The sequence below is a fragment of the Canis lupus genome, chromosome 15, assembly GCF_003254725.2.
Source record: "Canis lupus dingo isolate Sandy chromosome 15, ASM325472v2, whole genome shotgun sequence".
In the NCBI taxonomy this organism is placed as follows: domain Eukaryota; kingdom Metazoa; phylum Chordata; class Mammalia; order Carnivora; family Canidae; genus Canis; species Canis lupus.
In genome coordinates, this window is record NC_064257.1 from 8,023,350 (window position 1) to 8,047,688 (window position 24,339).

At 55.7% G+C, this 24,339-nt stretch overlaps 1 protein-coding gene across 1 annotated transcript in view; it reads left to right on the forward strand.

Annotated features, from left to right (window-relative positions):
* The window catches only part of CSMD2 (CUB and Sushi multiple domains 2), a 489,398-nt gene that overhangs the window by 271,390 nt on the left and 193,669 nt on the right, over window positions 1–24,339 (forward strand). Inside the window, exon 13 of the mRNA XM_049094020.1 lies at window positions 3,194–3,376. Within this exon, the coding sequence (XP_048949977.1) occupies window positions 3,194–3,376 (183 nt within the window). The remainder of the gene's footprint in view (window positions 1–3,193; window positions 3,377–24,339) is intronic.

Sequence of the window (24,339 nt, forward strand, 5' to 3'; positions counted from 1 at the left end):
CTCAGCACCCGCACCCCCTGACTGCACCCCAGCACCTCCGAGGTCCGGCCTCCCGCCCGCCGTGCCGCACCCTCCCTTGGCCCCTCCATCCCCCGCCCCGCTCCCTCCCCCGTAGCCGAGCCCCATGCCACACCCTTGGCTCCTGCTTCCTCCCAAGCCACCCCCAGCCCCCAGCCCCCCCACCAGCCCCTTCCTCGAGTCCGCGCGCCCAGCCCCCGAGGGCTTGGGGGACGGGACGGGCCCAGGGCCCTGCGCAGCTGTACCCAACTGTGTCCCCTGCGCCCTCGTGGCCCCGGTGCCGGTGCCCCGGCCAAGGCCTCAGTCCTTCCGGTCCTGCCTGGCCCCCCTACGGCCAGGCCCCGTCTGTCGGCAGACACCAGGGCCGCGGCCCCCCTCACTGAGCCATAGGGCTCACATGCCGCCCCCGTGTCCCCCTGAAGGCCCAGCGAGCCCCTGGTGGCCCTGGCTCTGGGCCTCTGCTGTCACCCGCCGTGCTCCGGTGCTGCGGCCGACCATTCGCTCTGGGCATCCGGGCATCCGGGCATCTGTCCACCTCCTTCCCTCGCTTCAAGCATGGTTGAGCTTCTCCGATCCTAAATCCGCCTCCCTCCGCCTCAGGTCCGCCACGCTCCAGGACGCCGTGGGGCTTTTCCTTCTTTGTGTCCGCACAGCGTCTCCCCTGCCGGTGTCCGGCTCCCCCCATCCCCGTCCCCGTCCCCATCGCCTGTGCGCCCTCTGCACCCCAAGCACCCGCGGGGACCTCCTCCCGCCGACTCTCGTCAGCCCCCCAGCTGCTCCCCGCCGCTTCTGGGGCTGGGGAGCTACTCCCCGAAACCCTCCTCCTCCAAATCCTTGCTGCCCAGGGCCTTAGGCCCGCGTCCTGCTGGCCCGTCCCACGTCCCTGACCCTGTCTGGGGCCGACACCGCCCCGTCCGGGGCCGTTGCATCCTCGGTCCCGCTGCTCATACCGCCTGCGAGCGGAGCCCCCAGTGTGCCCCCGCGCTGGACTCTGCCCTGGGACGTAAGCCCCACGCGGCCGCTGCCCACCCTGCCCTGTCGGCCCCGTGGAGGCGCAGCGAGCGCTCAGGCTGCAGGCACACCCGGCCCGGCCCGGGGCCTCCTGCTATCCCTCCCGGCTCCGTCTGCCTGTCCCCCCCCCCACCCCCCCACCCCCCCCACCCCCCCGCAGTTGAGATTGTGCCGAACCTCACTTGTCAAAGCACCAACACTTGACGCGCTGACGCCGGGGGCCGAGGTGGGAGCCGCTCGCAGGGCCCCGAGCGTCCTTCCCTGTGGGCCGGGCTCTCGCCAGCTTGCTCCCCGGGAAGCGGGGCCTCGCCTGCGTCAGTCGGTGCCCCGGAGCCCTGGGCTCAGGCCTGCTCCCCGCAGCCTCACCTTCCAAATTTGAGTCACGGGCTCCTTCTGGATGCTCCGCACGCGCACACGCTCACGTGCTCACACTCGCGCTCACGCACTTGCGCACACACACTCGCTCACACTCGCTCACACACTCACTCACACCCACACACTCACTCACACACACTCATGCTCATACACCGGCTTACGCTCACACTCGTACTCATGCTCACACACTCACACTCACACTCATGCTCACACATGCTCACACACACACTTGCTCACACGCTCACACTCACTTGTGCTCACACACTCACGCTTGCAAACTGGCTCACACTCACACTCCCTCACATGCTCACACTCATGCTCACACATGTTCACACACACTCACACATGCTCACACTGGCTTATACTCACACTCACGCTCACTCTCACACACTTGTGCTCCTATACTTGCTCACGCTCGCTCACACACTCACACTTGCACTCACATGCTCACACATCCGTACTCACAGTCACACACTGGCTCATGCTCATGGTCACACACTCATGCTCACACACGCTCACATACTCACGCTCACACTCACTTGCGCTCACACACTGGCTCACAAACTCACACTTGCTCACACTCACACTTGTACTCATATAGTCGCTCACACTCACATTCACACTTGCTCACACTCATACACTCCCTCATACTCGCTCGCACACTCACGCTTACACTTGCACTCACATGCGCACACCCCCAGCCAGGGAATGCCTTTTCCCAGCCCGGCAGAGCGCTGCAGGCCCCAATGTTCAGGGGGCACAGCGGTGACGAGCGTGTCGGCACAGGGCAGCGCTGGGCAGCCCGGGTGCCCCACAGAGCCCGCGGGTGGTGGTAGGACGGCTCATGCGGGATCTCGGCTGCTGGGCTCACGCACCTGCCGCCCAGGGCCCACAGTCGCGTCTGCAGCAGAGGCAGGGCCCCCGGGGCCCACATCCGGGAAGGCACCCAGCAGGCTCCCTGACTGCTCCGGCTGCCTCCCCTCCACGTCACGGGCCCCCAGCCGCCCGTCCCCCCCCCGTCCCTTTCTCTCCCTCCCCGCAGACAGCTCCTGCCCTCTTCTCCCTCGCCCCTCCCGTCCCCTGGGGCCCCTGGCCCCCCTTCCCCTGTCACAGCACCAAGCACAGGCTGCTGGCGGTGGAGGTGACTCCAGGGGACACCCGGGGCCCAGCCAGGACAGAGGCCTCTCCCGACACGTCCAGGGCCCCGCTGACTGTCCCCTGAGGCCGGGCTGTCCCGGGGAACCCACTCTGTGTGCAACCCACACGGCTGAACCCAGCGAACTGTAAAAGCCTGTCGTTGAGCCGCTCGGGGCACTTTGCCATCTCAGAGTTCAGGGAAAGCTTTGTGAACGCACCTCCCTGGCGGGAGGCAGCGAATGTGGAGCCTCGCGTGATCTCGGCGGGGGCACGGCAGGCACGAAGCCGCCTCGTTCCCGCTCACCTTGGCCGCTCAGGATGGAGCCGAGGCCAGGGAGCTCCGCGCTGATCTCTGCTCGCTCCTGGGCCGGGAGTGTCCCAGAGCCCGGGGACCCAGCTCCGCGGGGTGCAGCGCCCACACGCCCCCCCCAGACGCTGCGTGCGCCCAGCAGGCGGCCGGAAGGCCAGTCCACCCAGGATGCGGTTGTGAACGGGCCGCGGCACAAATGCTCGCGGGAGGTCCCCCCGGGCCGCCCTGGGCCCCAGCCAGGGTGGGGGGTGGAGGCGCCGCAGACCCGGGACGCGGACCCCCAGCTCCCCGGAAGGCGGGCAGTCACCTTTGTCTCTGTTTTCTCCCCTTCGTGTCTTGCAGAGATCGAGCAGGGCAGCTGCGGCGACCCCGGCATCCCCGCCTACGGCCGGAGGGAAGGCTCCCGGTTCCGCCACGGCGACACGCTCAAGTTTGAGTGCCAGCCCGCCTTCGAGCTGGTGGGCCAGAAGGCAATCACGTGCCAAAAGAATAACCAGTGGTCGGCTAAGAAGCCAGGCTGCGTGTGTAAGTGAGCGGGGACGGGGCCGCTCTGGGGACCCCGAGGGGCAGAGGCCCTCACTGACTGGCCGACCCAGGGCCCGTCCTCGGGCACCTCGCAGGTCGCGGCAACAGCTTCGCGCTGCCTGGTGTCTTCCCTCCCCAGCGGTGCCGGCCGGGCCCTCGTTTCCGGCGGTGACGTAGGCAGAAGCCCGGGAACGCTTGCTCTTGCCGGTGGGGGGCGCCTTCTGGGCCGTCCTGCCTCCTCGCGGGTCCTCGAGGGCAGGGCAGGGGCCACGGGGGCCCGTCCGCCAGGCTCCAACCCAGACGTGTCCCCCGTGGCCGCCCGTGACACCGTGACTCCGATCAGGGCCAGGGCCTGCGGGTTTGCAAGACTCACTGCCAGCCTCTGGGCCCCGGGAGCTCCGGCCGGCCGGGCGAGGAGGGGGTCCCTCGAATTGCTGCTTCTTGGGCTGGACTTGGTGGGGGGACCAAGCTGAATCTGGACTGCTGATCCTTTGGGGCGCTCACCCGATGGCAGCGACAAGGAGGCCCTGCATCCTCCCTCTGGGGCAGGATGACCATACTGTCCGGTGGAAACGGTCCTTGAAGTCCTGCGCCCGGCAGGCGGCAAAGGCGGGCCCCGCGTGGTCTCTGTCGGGAAGTCCGCGGCTCCGGCTCCCGGGCTGGCACCTCCTCTTCGCCCAACCCTCGCCACCCCACCCCCTCCACCTCTTTCCGTCGGCTTCTCGCAGGGGAGAGCAGAAGCCTGACCCTTTGGTCACTTCTCCTGCCGCAGTGGGTTTGGGGTCTGCGGGTGCCACAGAGTAGCGTGGCCACCCCGTCCCGGGGCTGAGGCGCAGAGGATGCCGGGGGCTCCAGGGGACGTCACAGGACTGAGATTTCAGCAGATGAGCCAGTGCCTGGGGTCGTACCTTTTCAAACAACAACAACAAAAATCACTTTGTCTTGACGGAGCATCTGTGCCGACTTGGGAGTCTGTGTAAAGATGCTTGAGGAGGTTCCAAGAGCAAATCGCTTTTAGACACACGCTTGTTGCAAAAAAAGTAAATAAAACGGCATGAAATCCGCCCGTCTCTCCAGCCGGGTGTGGTTAGGACATAGCGCCAACCTCTAGCCCCGTAGGGGCCTGGGAGCCAAGGGGGCTGGGCCGGGGGTGGGGGGACTGGGCAGGGCCGCCCAGGGCTGGCGGGAGCAGAGGCCCGAGCTGCTGGACGGACACGCGCTGCTCTGCGCTACAGGGTGGAGGCCGAGATGTGGACTGTGGGGGCCCAGCATGGTGGCGGCTTCATCCTCAAGTCCGCCGGGTGAAGCAGGCAGGGAGGACTGGAAGAGGCTCAGGCCCCTGGGCCAAGGGGTAGCAGAGCCGCCGCGTCATGGGACGCGATAAAGTCTCCTGCCTCACAGGCTGAGGGATGCTGGTCAGCAGAAGACCTACTTGACCCTTTGGCCCTCTGGAAGGGTTTTAGGGACTCTTTCTAGAACCTTCCGTGAGAGCCTAGGGCCATGAAGCGCCGCTCAGCAGGCCCTTCGTTTCCAGGAGCAAGGCTGGTGGCCTCCCACTGCTTGCAAAGGGAGGGGGAGCAAGGACGGAGCCGCCCGACAAGGGGGTAGCAGCACTCTCTGTGGTTTAAAATGAGAGAGGGGAGCCGAGAAGCGTTGGATGAGCCCATGGAGCCCGCACCGGGCGGCGGAGGGGCAGTGTGACCTTGCATCCCCCGGACGGGTCTGGGGAGTAGGGGTCTGACATCCCCAAGGCGCCCCTGTTGCTCCAGTGTTTCGGGTCCCTTGGGTGCAACAGGACACAGCTGGAGCCGCCGGGACACTGGCCTCAGTGAAGAGGCTGGAGAGAGCCAGCTGGCCCCGTGCCCTGGCGCCGCCCAGCAAGGACGCGTCCCCTTCCCACGAAGCCAGGGAGTGCCAGTGCCAGCTGTCAGCCCCCATGAGTACCCAGCCCCTGCGCCGACACTGCTGCGGGTCCCCGGCATTGCCCCCAAGGGCCGCACGGTCTACTCGGTGGTAAAACAGGACCCTAAGCAGCCCTGGGTTACGGAGACAGCTTGGGATTCAGACTCCGGAGACGTGATTCTGGGTCCTGGCTCGGGCCCGTGACGGCGGCCAGGGAGCCCTCCTCTGTCTGCATTTTGGTTTCGTAATGTGTCTGGCAGGGTGGCGTCCGTCCTGGCTCCCGATTCTGAGCCCCTGTGATCATATTTACAGAACAAGGTCACTGTGGCCTCAACCGTCCTCACTGCCCACGGCGAGTGCTTGGAAGCCACTTCGGAAAGTGGGTCATTGACCGAGCAGGTCACGTAGCGTCCAGGAGTTGTCAAGCCGCAGTCCTGACCCTGACCCTGACCCCCGATCAAATGTGTCCTAACGGGTGACCCCCAGGGAAGGGCCGACGTCTATGAGTGTCCACAAAAATATGAAAGCATGTGGTCCACCTCTGTGCTTGGCGAGGCGGGGGTAACGGACGGACAGAAGCCCCTCTAGCAAGAGTCTGCGTAAATGCCCTAAATCTCCCCACACGTCACAATGAATATTATTAGTACCACACCGAGCGGACCCACTCTTGTTTCCCTCTTAGAATTTAGAAGGGGAAAAAAAAAAGGATTTAGAAGGGGTTCGGGGCAGTGTGTTGATGGTCCAAATTTCCATGAACAATTGTCCAAAGAAGTGCAAAGCGGCGCATCATTCTTCTCTTGAAGCATTTCCTTCCAGACGGCTCTTTCCTCGGGAGACGGCGCGAACACACTCTTCATGTTCCCAAACGTTCCCTGTAGCAAAGCGGAGGCTTCAGAACCATCCGCGGGGCTTTTGAGCGGCCCTCGCAGTAGTAAACGCTCGATAGATGGTCTTTTTTGTTTTTTTTTTTAATCTAGGTGTTAAAGGAGATGATGTTTCTCACAGTGAGAAGCATTTTGAAAGGAAGGACGGAGCCAGCTTCTTTCCTCCGAGTGTCCTCCTCTGCGGTTAATCCACACCTGCAGGGACCTGTGCTCAAAGTCAGCTAGAAGTGGGAGTACTTGGCGTCCGCCCAGCAGTGTTTGCTGTGCGTCTACCCCGCGCCGCGCATCGTGCGTTGGATTCAGAGCTGGTCGGCCTCTGCCCGGGAAGCATGCTCAACCTGGCGTCCTGCCGAACACGTGCTGGCCCCGCCGCACATTTTCTTCACTTTCCCGGAGTGAATTTCTGCCCACGTCTCCCCATCCCTTGCAGAAGCATGGAGGGCCTGCCCCGTGCAGCCCGGTAGTTTTCCTCCCGCCCCAAGTCAGCCTGGCAGTGCAGGTGGCGCAGGGATCCTCGAGGCTTTGTTGACAGGCCCGCGGACGGCTTCACACTTCACGAGGTGGCCAGGAAACCAATTATCGGTCCATTAGCGGCCACTTATAAAAGAGGTTTCAAAACAGGCTTCACTAGAGATGCGCGGAGACCCCACAAACTCCACAAACACAGTGTCTCTTTCGCCGTTCTGTGCACCGCGGCGGGGGGGGGGGGCGGGGGGGGGACGGGGGGCGGGGATGTGTGAAGCCTGATCGCTCAGCTCTAGTGGACGTGGCCTGCTTGCGACACGCCACATGCGAAGGCAGGGCCCACGGCGTGGGTGCAGCGCAAGGCGGGGATCAGCAGCCAAACCTTTGAGAGACCAAGGGAGGGCAAGTGGGTCCTGGGGCCCCGGAGACAATGTCCCAGAGGGCACGGGGCTGGGGCCTTGCCGTGCCGACAGGTAAAGGAGGGTGCTCCACGCAGGAATGCCGTGGGGAGTGGTCCTCTGTTAGTCCCTACACCCCGAGTTCCTCCCCCTGAGCCCCCCACGCGGCCCCACACTTGACACACACGCACATGCACACACATCTGGACAAAGTGCATGGAGCCACATGGTCATCTGGATTCTCAGCCTCGGCATTGTCGACATTTTGGACCAGATAATTCCTTTGGTGGAGGAGGGGCAGTCCTGAGTGCTGTTGGACGTCCCTGTCCTGTACCCACTAGAAGCCCGTGGCACGCACACCCCTCCTGTAGCTGGTTGTGACAACCAAAATGACTCCCTATCGGACACTGGCCGGTATCCCCTGAGAGAAGGAGCACCCGAGATTGTGACCCACCAGTCCAGGGCACTCTACACTTGACTTGCCAGATTCGAAAGATGAAGAACTCTGTGTTTTTGCATTTTAAGTGAGGCTGTGGTTAAAGCCTGTAGGATTGCAATGGTGGGAAAGCTTGGGGTGAAGGAGGATGCCAATACTTCGTAAATGGTTTATTAACCATTAACCCTACGGCTTCATGGAATATTCTCTTTTCTCATTTTACCAGTGGAAACAAAGCCCAAGGAGACACGGGGACTAGCTCAGAGGTTGTAGGACCACTAAGGGTTGGGCTGGGATTTGAAAGGTTCAGTGACTGGAGTGGGTTCCTACCCAAGCCCTCTACTATCTCCACTGTGCCGGATTTCCAGAATCCAAGGGCTCATGTGCAGCAGCAAGGACAAGGAGGCCTTAGGGCCAAATTACTAGCGCAGGGTGTTGGCTGAGTTCCTCCCGTGAAGTGTCAGAGAGGGACAAGCATTAAGCAAATTCATGAAGGCTGGACCCAAGACCCTCGTTGGAACCGTAGGAATGCGGTCTGCCCATGTGCAATATGCGGGTGCCCAAGCATTGCCCTAGCTTTACTTTTTCTCATTCCTTCTACCCATCCGTTGATCCATCCATCGTTGATTTATTGAGCACCTACTGTATACAGGCTCAGCTGTATAAGAGCAGATGTTCTGGTCCAATCGTAACCCGGAAGGCCTCCGGGGATGATCTTGCTCATCTGGGGATGGAGGAGGAGGGGTATCTCTTGAGCCTAGCCTTACGTAGTGTGCTAGGACTCCTTTGGGAAGTATCTGGAGCACAGGGGTCATAACTCAGCACAGGCTCTTGGTATATTCTAGTATTTTAAACATTTAAGTAAATGTAGACGTTACAAGTAAAATACTCTTCATTTCACTTCTTTAAACCAAAACTGATTTCGGCCAAGAACCTTGGCTGTTCTTTGATTCTTATCCACACGCGTCCATAGTACGCGTGGTTTTGTAGGGAACATATCAACCCCCATTCTGTGTTACGGGTCACGTTACCTTACCAGGCTGCTGCAGGTCTCTCGCGCTTTCCATCCTTAGTTATCTGCGGAATATTCTATTTACTGGATGGAGCCTTGGCCTAGTCAAGTGTCTTGTTCAGTTATTTTACATAAAGCTGGAATGAACATCCTTACGCACGTAGCTTTTTTTCTTTTTTTTTTCTTTCTTTTTTTTTTTTTTTCCTGCGTCTTCTCTTGAACTCTAATTCCTTAGGGTGGATCTCCAGAAGTGAGGTTGTCAGGCTGGAGTGTGAGCATTCTGACGGCACTGGGCGTATGCACGGCTCCCCCAAAGTGCTGTGCCGGTTCATGATGCCAGTAACAAAAGCTGTACGATCAAGGATGATATTCATAAAAAAAAAAAAAAAAAGAATGATATTCACGTACCGTGTGGCCTTCCCACCCAGAAACATGGCGTCTCTCTTTCACGTTCCTCTGCTTTCGCTTTTCCAGATACCGCAACGTTGCGGTTTTCCTCATCTAGGTCACATAACATACTGCTTGCAACCTTTATCTGCATCGCCAAACCCCACGTATCTGGGTGACCTTTTATAAAACTGCTGATTTAATAAGTCCAGTAAATCCCCAGCAACACACCCTTGCCGGTTTCCATAAGGGGCCACATGTTGTGACCCATGCTGTGTCCTCAAAGAGCTTGACCTCAAAGAGCTTGCCCTGATGCAGAGAGGGACATAATTTTGCAAATTAAAGGGGGTTCTCGTGGTTCAAAATTTAGTTTTTTCAACTAGAAAGCATTGGTGATACGGATGCATTTAGGATCCACCCCATGAGGATTCATTCTTTTATTTAGCGCATATTTGCGGAGCGTCTGCACCGGGACAGGTATCCTGGTGGGTGCTAAACGGGAGCAACAGCCCCCCACCCTCACGGAGCGTAGAGGACCGCAGAGCCTGGAAGATAGGAGGACGAGGTTGTGCTCCTGTTGGGACGGGGACGTGCAGGGAGCAGCCGGGCTCTTAGACGAGCAACGGGGTCTGAGCCCATCCACGGGGACGCCTAGTAGACTCGCCAGTGCACACTGGTGCACACACGAGTGCACCGCCCACCCGGGCCTCGGTGTGCAGCGCTTTCTGCAGCTCCTGGCTGCTTTCCTCCAGCCCAGCCGCCGGCCAGTCCTGTCTACAGGGCGCGGGAGCACTTGCTGCTTGCGATCCCGTGTGGCACATGCCTGCCCTGACGTGCGGCTCCCTGAGGGCCGTGCTGGTATTTTCCTTTACAATTTGGAGGTGCTCATTCTCCACTGTGGCAAGAAACACTTGCAGTTTTTTGTGCATCTAGTTTCCCAATCTATTTTCCTATTTTTTATTATTATTATTATTTTCCATTTTGCATCGTACATTCATTTTATGCAGACAAACCCTCAATATTAGTGATCCCTCTTCAAAGCCGACAGAGTTATCATCCACCATGACTCTGAGAGGCAGTTTGTTCTATTTTTGGTTATTTGTCAGTAATTTGATTTTTTAAAAAATATAATTTGCTAATCCATGTGGAGTTTATTTAGATGAATGTATAATGTATGGTCCCAACTATTAAGCAGTTTTCCAACACGATGTATTAAGCAATTCATTTCCCTTTTGATTTGAGGGAAATGAATTGTTTTATCACATACTGAATCCTCACATGCGGTTAAGTCTGTTTCTTGAGACACCACTTTGTTCTGCTGCTCTATTTCCATCTTAGCACCGGCATTGAATAATTTTAATTGTTGTTTTATAATATGTTCTAATATCTGGCAGAGCTAGAAACTACTCCTTCCTCCCTTAATTATTTTCTCTTTCAGAAATGTTCATTGTTATTCTCATCTGTTTGTTGTTCAAGATTAATTTTAGAATCATTTTGTCAGAGTAAAAAAGAAAAGGAAAGAAAGAAAGAAATCCTATTGGGATTTTGTATGTGCGCTCCTATTAAACCGTAAATTAACTTCAGCAAAATAGGCATTTTTATCATACACGGCCTTCCCATCCAGAAACATGGCATGTCCCTCTTTTTTGTTCATCTACTTTCATTTTTCTAAATATAACAGCTTTGTGGTTTTCTTCATAGAGGTCACATACGTCGCTTGCTACCTTTATTTTTAAACAGGCAGGTACTTTTTTCACTCCCCTCCTACCTCGACCGCAGTGCCCCAGGCACAGGGGCAGCCCGTCTGTTTTTGCCTCTTCTCTATAGCTGAGCCCCAACTTTCCCTGTAAATATATACTCCCAGATTTTCCAGGACAAGAACAATTTCAGACATCCTTTCCTTTGGCCCAGAAAATATGACTGCAACAGACTCTTTGGAAATTGCCTTTTTCAAATGTTTGCAGCCAGAATTGGGATCGGCCAAGGTTTGACAGCGTCAGCCTCAGCGTGGGGCATAATATTCGTGGGCACGGTTCGTGGTCGGGGCAGGAGGCTGCAGCGAGGGCTGTGTGAGCATCCTCGGTTGATGTCAGGCTCTGCTCAGTTCTCTAGGCTTCCTTGAGGGCCTTCCCAGACCACAGGTGGCCCCAGGAGAGAAGCAGGGAACCCAGGGATGGCTTTGGGCCACATTTGGATTTTAGGCCAATTCCTAGAAATTGGAAACCAGCATGTGAGGCTCTGGGGCCCCCCCTTCCCTTGTTACCCAGCCCTCCAGAGCCCGACACTGAAGACAGGCGGTCTCCCTGTGCTAGTCCCATGCAGAGGTTGTGGTCAGCTGGGGGAGCAGACACCCGCTCTGTATGAGGGCCTCCAGTAATCCGGAGGAATAATTTCCTTGTTCAACGTCCGGGTGGTGATGGGAGGTGGGGAGGCTCTGGGTCTGCTCCTGCACTGGAGAAGGGACGCCATAGTCATGGCCAGGAAGCTTTCCCGGAGCAGAGGGGCTGCCTGGGGAGGGTAAGCCAGGGGTGAGGAGGGCTGGGGCCGGGGATCTGGTCCCGAACAAAGGGATGGCTCCTGAAGCTGCTTGCCAGCACTTCCCATCAGGAGGCCTTAGGAAGTGGAGTCAGCACTTGTCCTCCCAGGCCAATGTAGGTCATGCATCCCCGGTTACCCTTACTCCTAAACAGGTGGCTGTTCGTGGAAGGGGGTAGCTTCTGGGTTGACGCAAGGCCTCCCCACGGAGAAGAAGGTCCACCCCTGCAGGGTGTCCCTGCCCCAGCCAGATGCTGCAGGATTAGGAAGGGCCTTCCCAGAGCAGGGCGTGGAGAAGAAATCAAGAACAGGAGCAGAAGCCCCGTCCCTAGAGGGGGGCACACATGTGGGACGGGGATGACAGAGAGCGGGGTCCTGTCCCAGTCCCGTGGGCCCAGCGGATGCCAGTTCTGTGGAGCCAAACTCAGACTTCACCCCCACTGGTCGGAGGGCATGGATCACTTTATTTTTAAATACTGCAGATATTTTACGGGGAAAGGAGATATTTATGTGCTCAGATGTGGCTAATCATTCAAATGACTCAAAGGCTTTGTGAAAGCAAGGATCTTCATCCCCGGAGATTCTGGTCCAGCAGGTCTGGGATGCATCCCAAGCATCGTGGTTCTAAAACCTTTCAAGGTGTAGATGTTAGGTTAGCTCCGCACCCCACTAATATGGACAGCTACTGCGTGCCAGCTGCTTGCAGGGGAGCCGTGCGTGCGTGCTGAGGGGTTTGGTCTCCCGGCAAGACGGCGGCCTCCCGAGGCGAGGGGCTGCGACCTACATGGCCCTGTGTTGTGAGTCTTGCCAGCCTGAGGCCGCCGAACGTCACCGTGCCAACCATAACGATGGCGGCAGCAGCGTCCCGTCCTCGTGGTCATAAGGCCTCTTTGCATTATTACGGTAATCGATGCGGCCACACAGTGCCCCCGGAATGTAAAGGAAGAAAAGCATCCCAACTGGAGGATTCTCAGAGGACTCCTTGGAGGATCCTAGCCCCGGCGGACTACCAGCCCAGGCCGACTCGGGAACCTGTCCAGAACCAAACCGCAAGCACCGCCGAGCGCAGGGCCCGATGCAAGTGCTACATTCCCACATCTGGGAGTCCCAGCCCCCTGGGCGGAACGAGGCTGGGAAAACAGAGCTTTAGGAGCGCAACCCTGCCTATGGGGGTGGGGGGTGGCCCGTATCTGCCCCCCTCACTTCAGTTTTCACCTGTAGGGTCGCTCCGTCTACGCGCTCCGAGGTCACGTGTGCACTAAGTGGCTTCTTGTGGCCTCCCTGCATCCCTGCTTTCTCTGCCGCTCCGTGTTTGACCACCATGGAGGACACACGAGGTTTCACCAGGACGGCGTGGGGCCTGTACCCCCCTCGGTGCCCCTCCTCTGTTCCGTCATCTCACTTGGTCCTAATTACGTCGCCAGCAGCCCCGGGCGTTCTGGGTGTCCTTGGGCTCTGTGGCTCCTGGGGAAGGTACCACTCACTTTCCCTGGATCTTTGGCCTTCTAGGAGGTCTTGGGCCACCCTTCTTGGGTTCACAGGTCATTCTTCCAGCACTTGCGTACGAAGGCAGTATCCTGGGGAGCTCGGGGAAGATGGGCGGCTGCCATAGGCTACGTGATTAAGCCCCTTCTTGCTCTGGGAGTTAGGTCAGACTCTCCCATAGTCCTAAGGGGCTCTCTCGGGCCACCCCGAGTTCCCCTGGGTCCCTGTGGGTGCAAGGACATGCAAACACGCTTCCTTATGATCACGGTGAGCAGCCACCAAGTGTTCGTTTCCTGTCTTCAGTGGGTGGTGGTCTAGGGTATGGCTGGGCTCTGGGTGGCCAGGACCATGGCGCGTTCTGGGCTCCCCGGCTGAAGATGCTGCGCCGAAACAGCCCTACAGGAGATGGCACGGCTCTGTGGCCGGGCTCCGGGGAAGGGGACAGGCCCTTCGGAGCTGTCACAGGTGGAGCTTGCACCCTTTCTTGAATTGTCTGTGCATTAGGGAAGGCTCGGGGTCCAGGGCATGTCTCAGCCCCAGAACTCTTTCCCCAGATAACGCCTGTGCTGTTTGGTTGACCAGGATGAAAACCTGCTGACGCCGATCTTCTCCATTGGTCGAGATCTGATGCTGTTGCACAGAAAGAGCCCCCATGAGGGTCATTCAGGGATCCTGGGCTCTCGGGCAGCCGAGGGACCTACAACGGTGAGACGCACCCTTGCTTGGCCCTCGAGGAGGACCGGGTCCTCGACCCACTGTTCCACCCTCATGGCTCAGCTCTTCAGAATCCCAGACAAAACCCAAGATCGACAGGCTAGCCCTCAGTGTAGACCTCTCCGGCACCAGGCCCCCGTCGTACCCCCCGCCTCGTGTCTCCTCCCACTACTTGGCCTTCCCCTGGAAAGTGGCACCAAGCGCAGTTAGCATCCAAGCCCTCCTTCGGGCCCATAAAGGGGTTTGGTGAGAATGTTCTGGATTTGGAAATGCCCACTCACTCATCGCGGAGGAGAGGGACTAAGGACTGGAGAGCAAAACCTGGTCTGGGGTCTTGCTTGGTTGCACAATGGGCTGTGCCAGGAGAAGGGTGGGGAGGTGCCCGTCCTGCTGCGTCCGTGGGCTGCTGAGCCTCGGAGACGGGCTGACCGGGAGCGTCAGCAGCAGGCCTGGCAGACGCCCCATCTCAGACTCGACAAAAATGGGTTGTATCCCTCCCTGCGCCCGGCGGGTACCGTGCTCCGCACTCAGTGCTGAGCTCAGCGCTCAGAGGCGTCGTCACGGGGAGTCTTCACAGCAGAGGTGCGATTTAGAAGTTATTAGTCCCATTTCTTAAAAAAAAAAATAAAAAAAAAGTCCCATTCTACACATGTAGACATGTAGACGCAGCCTCTCACCCCCCAGCCCCTGCCCAAAAAAAAAAAAAAAAAAAAAAGTGCACAAGTGAAAAATACCAGGCAAACCCACATTTATTTTTCAGGATTAACACGTGTTCCAGTGTGGGAGTACGGGCTTGGCTTGGCTGTGTCTGTTTTTCAAAGAATTCATGATCTGTTTTCGAGGCAAAAGCGAAGCCCCGCGAGTGTAGACGCGATCTCTTCCCCGGCACGCATAGTGGGGGCTTTCCTCGTGCTCTGGTCCTCAAGGTTCTAGACCCGTGCAGGGAGCGGCGCTGGCGACAGAAGGCCTGGTCAGCAGCTGACAGGCACGTCGGACCCGCGGTCAGAGCCCGGGTTCGAGGAGGGCACAGCGCCGGGCCTGGTCTACACAGCGGCCTCCATGAAGGGCCCTCAGGTGTAGGGAGCAGCCCACACGTGTTTAGATGCACTTGGGGCCGTTCCAGCATCTGTCTTCTGTTTTCAAAAGCGTCCCGTTTGGGCAACGCATTATTGGTACCGTAACCGTGACCCAGCAGACGTTATGCCAAGAAGGACTGGATGCTGAGGGGCTCTCCGGGCCCAGGCCGATGAGGCAGGATGTGACGGGCCCTTCCTACCCGTCCCCACCCCCGTGCCACTCACCCCTCACTCACTGCGCCCAGAGTCCCAGGCCCCTTTCCAGTCCTCAGGCTCTCTAAGCTCTTTCCTGCCCCAGGGCCTTGGCACCTGCCGTCCGCAGTGTTGGAATGTTCATCAGGGGACTGGGTGCTTGCACCTGTTGACCGCCGCATCCCCAGGCCAGCCTCGTCTGGCCACCCTCTCCGACAGGCGGCCCTTCACCTTCTGGGTCCTTCACGTCCCTTCTTGAGCAAGTCCAGAGGTCTCGGTGGGCTGCAACAGCAGACACTGGTTTCTCACTTGGATCCTGTGAGGGCCGCGGGGCCGCTGTGGCTCGGGCGGTGGCCGGGCTCTACGTGGCCCTCGCTCCGAGATCCAGGCTGCAGGGGCCATGTGGACGGAGGGCGCGCCATCCGGGCGGCAAGCAGGGACTCGGGACGTTAGCGCAGGGCCGCAGCGGGAGGCGGGGACGGACGGACAGGCCACACGGCTCAAGAGAAGCGCTGCTTGACCGAGTTTCCCAGTGGACGGGAGGAGGGAACGTTCTAGAAAGATAGCGTGACCTGGGCGAGACAGAGTTAGCCTTGCTGTCTGCCCATGAGTCGCCCGCGCGCTGGAATGTGAGAGGCGGTGGGGGGGTGGGCTTGCGAGGAGCCTGGGTCCCGGGTCTGTGTGCGGGGAGCCTCCGGGGGCCCGTGCGGCCCGAGAAACTGCGACTCCCGAGGCCCCTCCGGAGTGGCCGCTGCAGCGGGACAGGGACCTGAGTCGGCGGGCAGGCCGGGGCTGCGACAGGGCCCGGACAAGGGTGACCGCGTGCTTGGCCCCCGGCATCGGGGGGACGGGGAGCAGTGGGAGGGAGCGGCGTTCACCCTCGAGGTGCCCCGGGATCCCGAGACCAGGGCTCCAGGTCCCTCCCCGGGGGGGCGGGGGGTGGGAGGGGAGCCCCCAGCACCACGCAGGGGGCTGAAACGGCGCTGAGCCCAGGGAACATTCCAGACCCCGGAATCCCCAGAAACCGCATTTGAGGGAGCGGACTGGGGAGTCCGGGACGGGCCGTGTTTGCTCTAATCTGCCGCGTGGCAGAGTCCCCGCGCCTCTCCACGCTCCGAAGCGTCCGGTTCCCAGGAGCGCCGGGTCAGCGTCTCCGCAGCAGCACCCGTGCCCTCCCCCGCGGCCCCGACCGAGGCTGGCCACCCTGACCTCCTCTGAGGAGGCGGCCGCCGCATGCCTTGTCCCCTCGCGCGGCCTGCCTCTGTCACGGCGCCGACTTCGGGGAGCAGAGGGCTTGCTTCGGGGTCTCACCAGCGGCCCCCCCCCAGCCGTGCTGGGCACCCCGCTCACTCCTGCGGTGCTCGGGTGGTAGCGACATCACAAAGGCCGCAGGAGGCACAGGCCTGGGGCCCAGAATGGTGGACCCGGGGGGCCGTGGGGGTGCGAGGTGGGAGACTGGCCCCCACGGCCTGTGCACGTCGGGCGGGGGGGGGCTCACAGGAGCCTGCGGGCGGCAGCCAGAGCTGTTCTCCCGTGGTGCCTTCTGCCCGCGCCCCTCAAGGCCTCGCCTTGCACCTGGCACTGGGCCGCGACCCCAACCCCGGCAGGCGCGAGAGCCTCGGCATGCACTGGCCCCTCGTGCTTCTCTCCATCCAGCGACCAGCCCCGCACCCTGCAGGCCCCGGTGGGGAACGCGGCGCAGTGCACACGGGCCTGCGCTCTCCAGAGCGTGCGGCCCACCAAGTGCCCGCGTCCCTGCTGACCCTGCGCTCAGACATGCTCGTGACCCTGGTCTCCCCGCAGCCTCGGGCTCGGGGCCCAGCGTGGGCTGTTGGAGAAGCCTGCTCCGGGGTCTCCCCCACCCCACCTGCTGGGGCCCTGGCGCCTCCTGCGCCCTCCACCCCCCTGCTCGGCCTCCCGGCCCCCATCTGCTCGGCCCTGCCAGCACCTGTTCAACTTCCCACAGCTTCTCCCCCGAGACGTCAGCCTGTCCCCCACGCCCCATCACACTGGCGTCTGGTCCCTTCCCACCTGCCCAGTCTGAGCCCGTGTCCCCACAGCCGCCACCGACCTTGCCACCGAGACCCCGAGGGCGGCTTTGTGCCCCCCCAGGCCGCCTGCTGTCCCCGCCTGGGGGCCGCCCTCAGGGTCTCCTCCCACCTGGCCTCTGCCTGCCGCCCAGCATCTGTCCATCCTCCTGCACAGTCCAGGCTGTCTGTCCTTCCCCCGCCGCCTCCCAGTGTTGCTGTGCGTCCCCACGTCCCTGTGGACCAGCTTGACTCCTCAGCCTCCCTCGGCCAGGCCTTGTGCCCGAGGGTGACCTTCCCCGGGACGGACCCCGTATTTGGAGACCATATAGATACTTAACTGTGATGAGCTGCAAACCTCTCCTCTGCGCTTGCTCCTTGGTATTGGGGTTTTGTTTATGGAGACTTCTGAGACCCCCAAGTTTGTCATTTCTGGGGCCTCAACACCACTTCCCGCGCGGTTTCTGCTGGGGTGTCCCCCGAGAGAGCCCTCCTCACCACCGAGACCCTCACAACCCCCCCGTATCCCTCTTTCCGGTGGCTCCACGGCACGCTGGGCGAGTGTGAGTCTCACCCCCCACCGCCCATCTGGGGGGACCCTCCGCCCTGTCCCCTCCACCCGCCATGGGCCTCAGGTGAAAGGCAGCCCCTCGCCCTCGCCCTTGCCCTCGCCCACGGGCTTAGACGGCCACGCCTGTTTCTGTGCTTTCCCCACGGGAAGCTCGTGCCTGGAGCTCTTCCTGTCGCAGCTTCGGGATATGTCCCGACACCTGAGCGGCAAGGGGTCCTCGGCTAGGGACATAGTAGGTACCTGCCACGGGCTCCGGAGCAGCCCGACCGGCGCCTGCGAGCCCGTGGTCCCCGCGCAGCACGAGGCTTGACCACCTGGACTCCCCTCTGCATCCGCGAAACCACAGTGGTGTCCTCCGCGGGGCTGCGGTCCGGGGCCGGCTGGCCCCCCATCCGCATCAGTCCCCATCCCTTAAGGGGATGTTGGCTCTCGTCACCTGTGTGTCCCCAACACACGCGGTCCTGACCAGTCCAAGGTTTCTGGAAAAAGAAAAAAATTGGTGTGAGTTGCACCTGGAGTCGTGTCCGATGCACACAGTGATTGGAGGATAATTGTCACTTTAAGACGTGAGCTCGTCCTCCAAAGACCTAGTGCGTCTCCTGCTTTTAAATGATCTTCATAAGTAAATAAATAAATAAATAAATAAATAAATAAATAAATAAATAATCTTCTCTGCCTTCCAGGCAGTTTTGTTGTTTTCATGACACGGGCTGTGTTTGTTCATTGTTTTAGGACTGAACCTGATTTGCCAACACGTTGCATATGGGATTTCTTTTTTATGCGATGGGTATGTTGGTGTGTGAGTAGGCGGGTGTGAATATGTGTATAATATATACTGTTTTAGGGGAGTATTCGTATCAAAATTAATTTAAATAGCGAGGCTGTTATGGTGTGTTTAGAGTCTTAAAGCTCTAGCCACGAAACCACCTGCTCCTTAAAGCACATTGCAGTTCCCTCGGGTTTTCCTCTTCACACAAGTTTGGTATTTGAGAATTTGCCAGGAAATTCCGTTTTGTCGAGACTTCAGATTTGTCGGCAGGTCACACACGCTGTCTGTGACTCGCTTACCGCCGTAGCCGTCCTGTCCCATCTCCGCGCATTTGCACCTTCTCTCTCCTTATAGCTTGGGTAGCCCTCGTGGCGACACGTCTTGAGCGAGAAGTTTCTTATTTATGTACCTTTTCCATCATTCATTTCTGTTTTTTTTTTATTTTTTTTTTCATTTCTGTTTTTTATCTTTACCAACTTTACTCTCCCTTCCGTCCTTGATCTAGCTCAGTTCTCTCTGTAGCTTTTGAGTTCGAACATGCACTTCACTTATTTCTCTATAATTTAATGGTGAATGAGGCTATGAATTTTCTGTGAGCTGCAGCTTTGACCTCACATCATCATCATCATCATCATCATCATTATTTTTACTAGTCCGGGTTCACAGATTTCATTTCCTCTTTGAACTCGAGAACTTCTTCAAGAAAGAGTTCTGTGAGTTTTCAGATGATCTGCAGAGTCTTCTGTCTTCTTGGAGGGTCAACTTCTAGTGCGTCTGTGCTCGCAGCCCCACACTTCCTGCTTCACGGGGAGGTTTATGCAGATTTCCTCGTAGCCTAAGATAAAGTCCATTTCCGTAATATTTCACGGACGTTTGTAAGGAGGGTGATGTTCCTTGTTTGGGAGCCACACGGTTTCATATAACACATACACACTCAGAGTATTTTACAAATCCTCTTTATTTTTACTTACTTTTGATTTCAGATTAGTGTAGTTTCCTCCAACTTTTGCACTTTTTTCGCACTTTTTAAAAAAGATTCTATTTATTTATTCAAGATAGAGAGAGAGAGAGGCAGAGACACAGGCAGAGGGAGAAGCAGGCTCCATGCAGGGAGCCCGACACAGAACTCGATCCCAGGACCCCAGGGTCACGCCCTGGGCCGAAGGCAGCACGAAACTGCTGAGCTACCCAGCATCCCAACTCTTGCATTTTTAAAAAATAGTTTATTTGTTCTGTCTGAAGCATCCTGTCATATCTTCATTTTGGAACGCGTGCCTCATCCACTGCTTAAATATCACCTTTGGGTTTGGTTTCGCTTTCTCATATGCACCCCCCCCCCTCCCGCCCACCCCGTAATTGAATTATCATTTTGAAAGCCGGCAAAGCCAGCAAAGACAGCAACAAAAGAGAAGATAGTAAGAGAGAGTTTTTCAACAAGCCCCTTGTGTTTCCTACTCCAGATCATATCAAATAATGATCTGATGTTACACACGGTAATTATGCGTACACACCTGTTCATGAGTTTTCCGCCTTCATCGTTTTTCAGAAGTCTGAGCGATGGCAAGCCCTCTGATTTAAAAGTTTCTCCAAGGCTGAGATCCATGAGCATAATTCCTTCCAAAAAGCGTAGGTACCTTATCTCCGTGTTTTCACCTAGGTGCTTGATAGCGATGAGATGCAGTCACAGCACTTGATGTGTTCATTCTGGACGCGGAGAGGCAAACCCCGCCACCCGAAGCATTCTGAAGTAGCACGCGGTGGGATTTTCCAGAGCGACAACAGTCAGACCTCTGTAGGACAACGCATACTCCCTTCCCCTGCCCTCGTGGCAACAAGTCTAACTTATTTCTAAGTGCATAAAATCGAGCTTAGTGGGGCTGCGCTCTTGTTCCGTGAGTGTCCGTTCATGAGCTTCGTCTCCTTCCAGGTGCGAGAGGGAGTGTCTCTTGGTGGCTTTCCGGAGGGACTCTTGACCCAAAACGAGGTTTGTCCAAGAGTCCAGTGTGACATTACAGCCTCCACGGGTCTGATCTTGAGATTAAGACCCCCTTCGTGGGTGGTTTGCATTTGCCTCCACCAGCCCTTCTGAAACTGTACATTTAGGGTTCCCGGGGGAAGCTTCTAGAACCTGTGGGTGCTCTGGACCCGCTGTGGGAGTCTCCGGAGGCTCAGCGTGGGTGAACTTTGATACTCGTCTAATGTGAAGTCTGAGCTATCTTGGCCCCTTCCCTCGTGTCACTCTGTGTAAGCCGTGTGTCTTGTTCCAAAATGAGAATTATAGCTTACCGGGCTAGGCTAATTTGTACACGTGTATTGTCATAAATAATGTTTTGTCTCTTGTCTTGTTTTTTTTTTTTTGAGCATTTACTCTGCATTTCCCCTCTTTATGCTTCCCCGTTGTTCCCTTTGCATTTCATTTTTTGCTAAATTGACTGCATTTCTTTTTCCCCTTTGGTAATTTTGAAGATAAGCTACTTTATAGTCTATTACTAATTACTCTTAACGTCTTTGAAAACATGGTCTAACCTATATTTCTCTAATTAACCACAGAAACTATATAGCAGAGTTTCTTGAAGATGAGGAAATTAGCATATCTCCTTGCTCCAACTTTGTGCTTTCTATCAGTGTCATGTGCAATGCTTTACCCTGGGGTTTGGGCAGGAGTGATATCTTTTATCTTCTCTTCGAAGGAATATTTGTTACGCTTGCATTCTGTTTTATAACTACGTTTATAGCAATTATTTAGATTCCTTACTATATGGCTCATTTGCCTGTTCCTAATCTTTTTTTTATTATTATTATTAACCATAACTTTCCCATATTTGAGTTCTTCATTTCGATTCATCTCTTGGTTGGGTAGAAAACACCTGTGAGTGGTTATGTTTGTTTTTGTTTTTGTTTTTTTAACGAATGTTATGGGAATAACATATTTCTTGAGGTCTGACTCTGTTGTCTTTGCTGTTTAGCCACTTGGCTGGGCCATTCTCTTTTCTCCTCTAAATTATTTAGGAACAGATCTGTACTGTGTCTAAGAGAAATGCATTGAGGGTCATGGCACAATATTTTGTCTTAGTTTCCAAAGCTGACTCAGGTATCCACCTGTTTTTCAGACTTTGGTCAATTCTCTTGCCGGGACGGAGGTGGGGAGGGAGGTGTGGAACAGGATGTGGACATGAGACACACATATTCATGCCCCCATCTTTTTAGGCAGTATCCACCATTAAATACAGTAAACCCTTGAACAACATGGCAGTAGGGGTGCCAACCTCTCCCCACCCGACCCTGTTCAGTAAAAAAAAAAAACCCATATATGATTTTTGACTCCCCTAAAACTGAACCACTAATAGCCTACTGCAGACTGAAAGCTTTGCCAATAACGCAAACAGTTGATCAACACGCATTTTGCATGTTACGCGCATGATATGTTGTATTCTTACACTGAAGTAAGCTGGAGAAAAGAAAGTGTTATCAAGAAAATCATAAGGAAGAGAAAAAGCATTTACAGTACTGGGCTACATTTATAAAAAATAATCCATGCGTAAGTGGACGTGTGCATTTCAAACCTGTGTTGTTCAGGGGTCAACCGTACTCATTGATTCATTCAGCAAGTATTGATTGAGCACCTACAGTGAATGCACCGGGCGTTGTGGGAGCCACTGGGGACTGAGAAGAGTCAAACAGACAAGACTTCTCGTCTCCTGGAGCATGTGTGTATGTGCTGGGTAGAGGGAGGGACAGACCGTAAACGGGTGGCAAAATCGTCTTCTAGGGGGATGGTAATGCTACCGTACGTATACAGCTGCTCAAAATGGTGCACCTAGAGCTTTACAAGACGGCAACCCACTACAAAGGGGATAAAGAAACAAGAAAACTGTGATGGCGCCATGGTGGTGGAGGGGGATGGGGACTCGGGATGGCCTTCAAGTCCTCCTCTGCGGCAAATCCGTTGTGCGCACGCTCACGGTGCTTCTGACGGCCTCCCCTCTGAAATCACGGTACTTCTTTTTGCCTCCGATCCACCTCGGTGTGGTCCTACCCGTAGGCAGGTCTTGTGATTTTGCCCCCTGGTCTTCGAGGTCGTTGGCTTTGTTGGGTTAGGATTCCCCACGATCTGCATTACTCTCACAGCTGGAGACAGCACGGCCCTGCGGGGGCACCCTAGAGCCCCCCATGCCTGCGCTAATGTGAGGGTCAGGAGTCGACAGGTCGATACTCCGCAAATTCTAGGAACAGCCCATGGACTCCAGTTTTTGGCCCGGTGGGTAGTACTGTTCTCATAAGGGGATGTTGAGGGGTGGCTGAGAGCTTGGCCCCTGGAATCAGATGGACTTGAACCTGCTGTTGCCATTGACTGACCAAGCAACCCTGGCAAATTACTTAACCTCTGCGTGCCTCGGTGTCTTTGTCTGTAAAATGGGCTACCTACCAAATAGTGTTACTAACGGATGACCATGACCGTGCTCGGAACAGGGCCTGCGCTTGGTCATCATCATTAGCGTATCACCGCGATCACTATTAACCATATGTTGTGTTGCCTGAAGGCTTTGTCACGTCCGTCTCTCCCCTCGGCCCAGACTCTCTATTCCTCCAAAACGGGAGACTGTGGGAACACGACTGGCTGTGTCTTAGGGGCCAGGTTCACTTCGCAGAGTCGGATGGGATGGCTTTGAGTAGCAGGCGGGGAAGGGGATTCCTGATATAGAAAAGGGGAAGATGGGTCCAGTCAAGGGAAGAAAGGAGCAGCTCAGCATAAGGAGCCACCAATTCCTTTGTTGTGTGCGTGTGCTTTTTTTGCAAGCATGATTTCATGATTATTTTTTTCACCTTAGCTTCATTATAATTAATAAGCCAAATATTGTGCTCACTTAAGTTTCAGTATCATTAATGCCCAACATCAATATAAATGTCATAAGGGGACTTAGGTGTTTGCGCATACTAGTTTTTACCCTCTTTATACTTTTACATTTGAAAGTGTTTAGTACTATATGTTGGCAAATTGAACACCAATAAAAAATAAATTTATAAATTAAAAAAATAAATAAAAGTGTTTCGTAGAAGCCTATATCATTTTTGCAGTCAGAAAAATTAAACACTGTTTTCATCTTGAAAAAGTATTACCCCAAAACCTATTACTCGAAAACAATTTTTATTCAGGGGCTCATGTCCAGCCTTTATCCACATGTAAATAAATGTGTAATAGCTGTAATCGGAAGTATACATATAATTTTATGATCTACTGTTTTACTTAAAGTGATGCTTAACGCTCTTTTTTCTGCAGGGTTGTATTTATCACTTAAATGATTTCGTTCAAACCCCATCACGTTAAAGGCTATAATTTACCTCGTATTATTAGGCTGGCATATAGGTTGTTCACATTTTTTTTCCCTCTGTAATGAAATTATGTCACTATAAACATCTTTGTCCACGTGGCTCTTTTTCTTTTGAATTAGTTCCTAGAGATTCCTGGGTCAGAATATTTGAATATATATTGAATATATATATTCAAAAACTATTTGAATAGTTTTGTGGCTATTGATAAGAATTCACCTACTCCCTTCCAAAAGGATTATATCAGCTTTACTCTGCAACTGGCAATAAATACCTAGGAGTTTCCACGAAGCCTCCACAATATTGGGCTGTATATTTTTTCTTAATTTTTTTTTTACTAGTGAAATGCACAGTGTTTTTGTAGTCATTCTATTTTTTCTCCCACGAATCCCATGAGCCTACCCTCTGCTCATCTTGCTAATGTTCTTTTTTTTTTATTTATTTTTCTTGCTGATGTTCTTTTTTTTTTTTTTTTTTCTTGCTGATATTCTTAAACAATTCTAAAAGCTCTACTTTAACATTGGTATTTACCCCTTGGCCATATTGGTTGCAGTTTTTTTTTCATTCTATTGTTTTTCCCTTTTAATTTTGGTTCAGTGCTTGCTTGTTTGCTTGCTACTCCATGTATATAGCACATCCCTTGCCTCAACCTCCCCCGGGGGCCTGTTAGTCACTGGCATGAAAAGGGTTTTAAAGTAAGTGGTTTCAGAGGAGTGTGTCCTTAGGGCAAAGCAGGCGGGAGGCCAGGAAGTGGGTAGGCCGTGGGGATGGGCCAGCCTCAC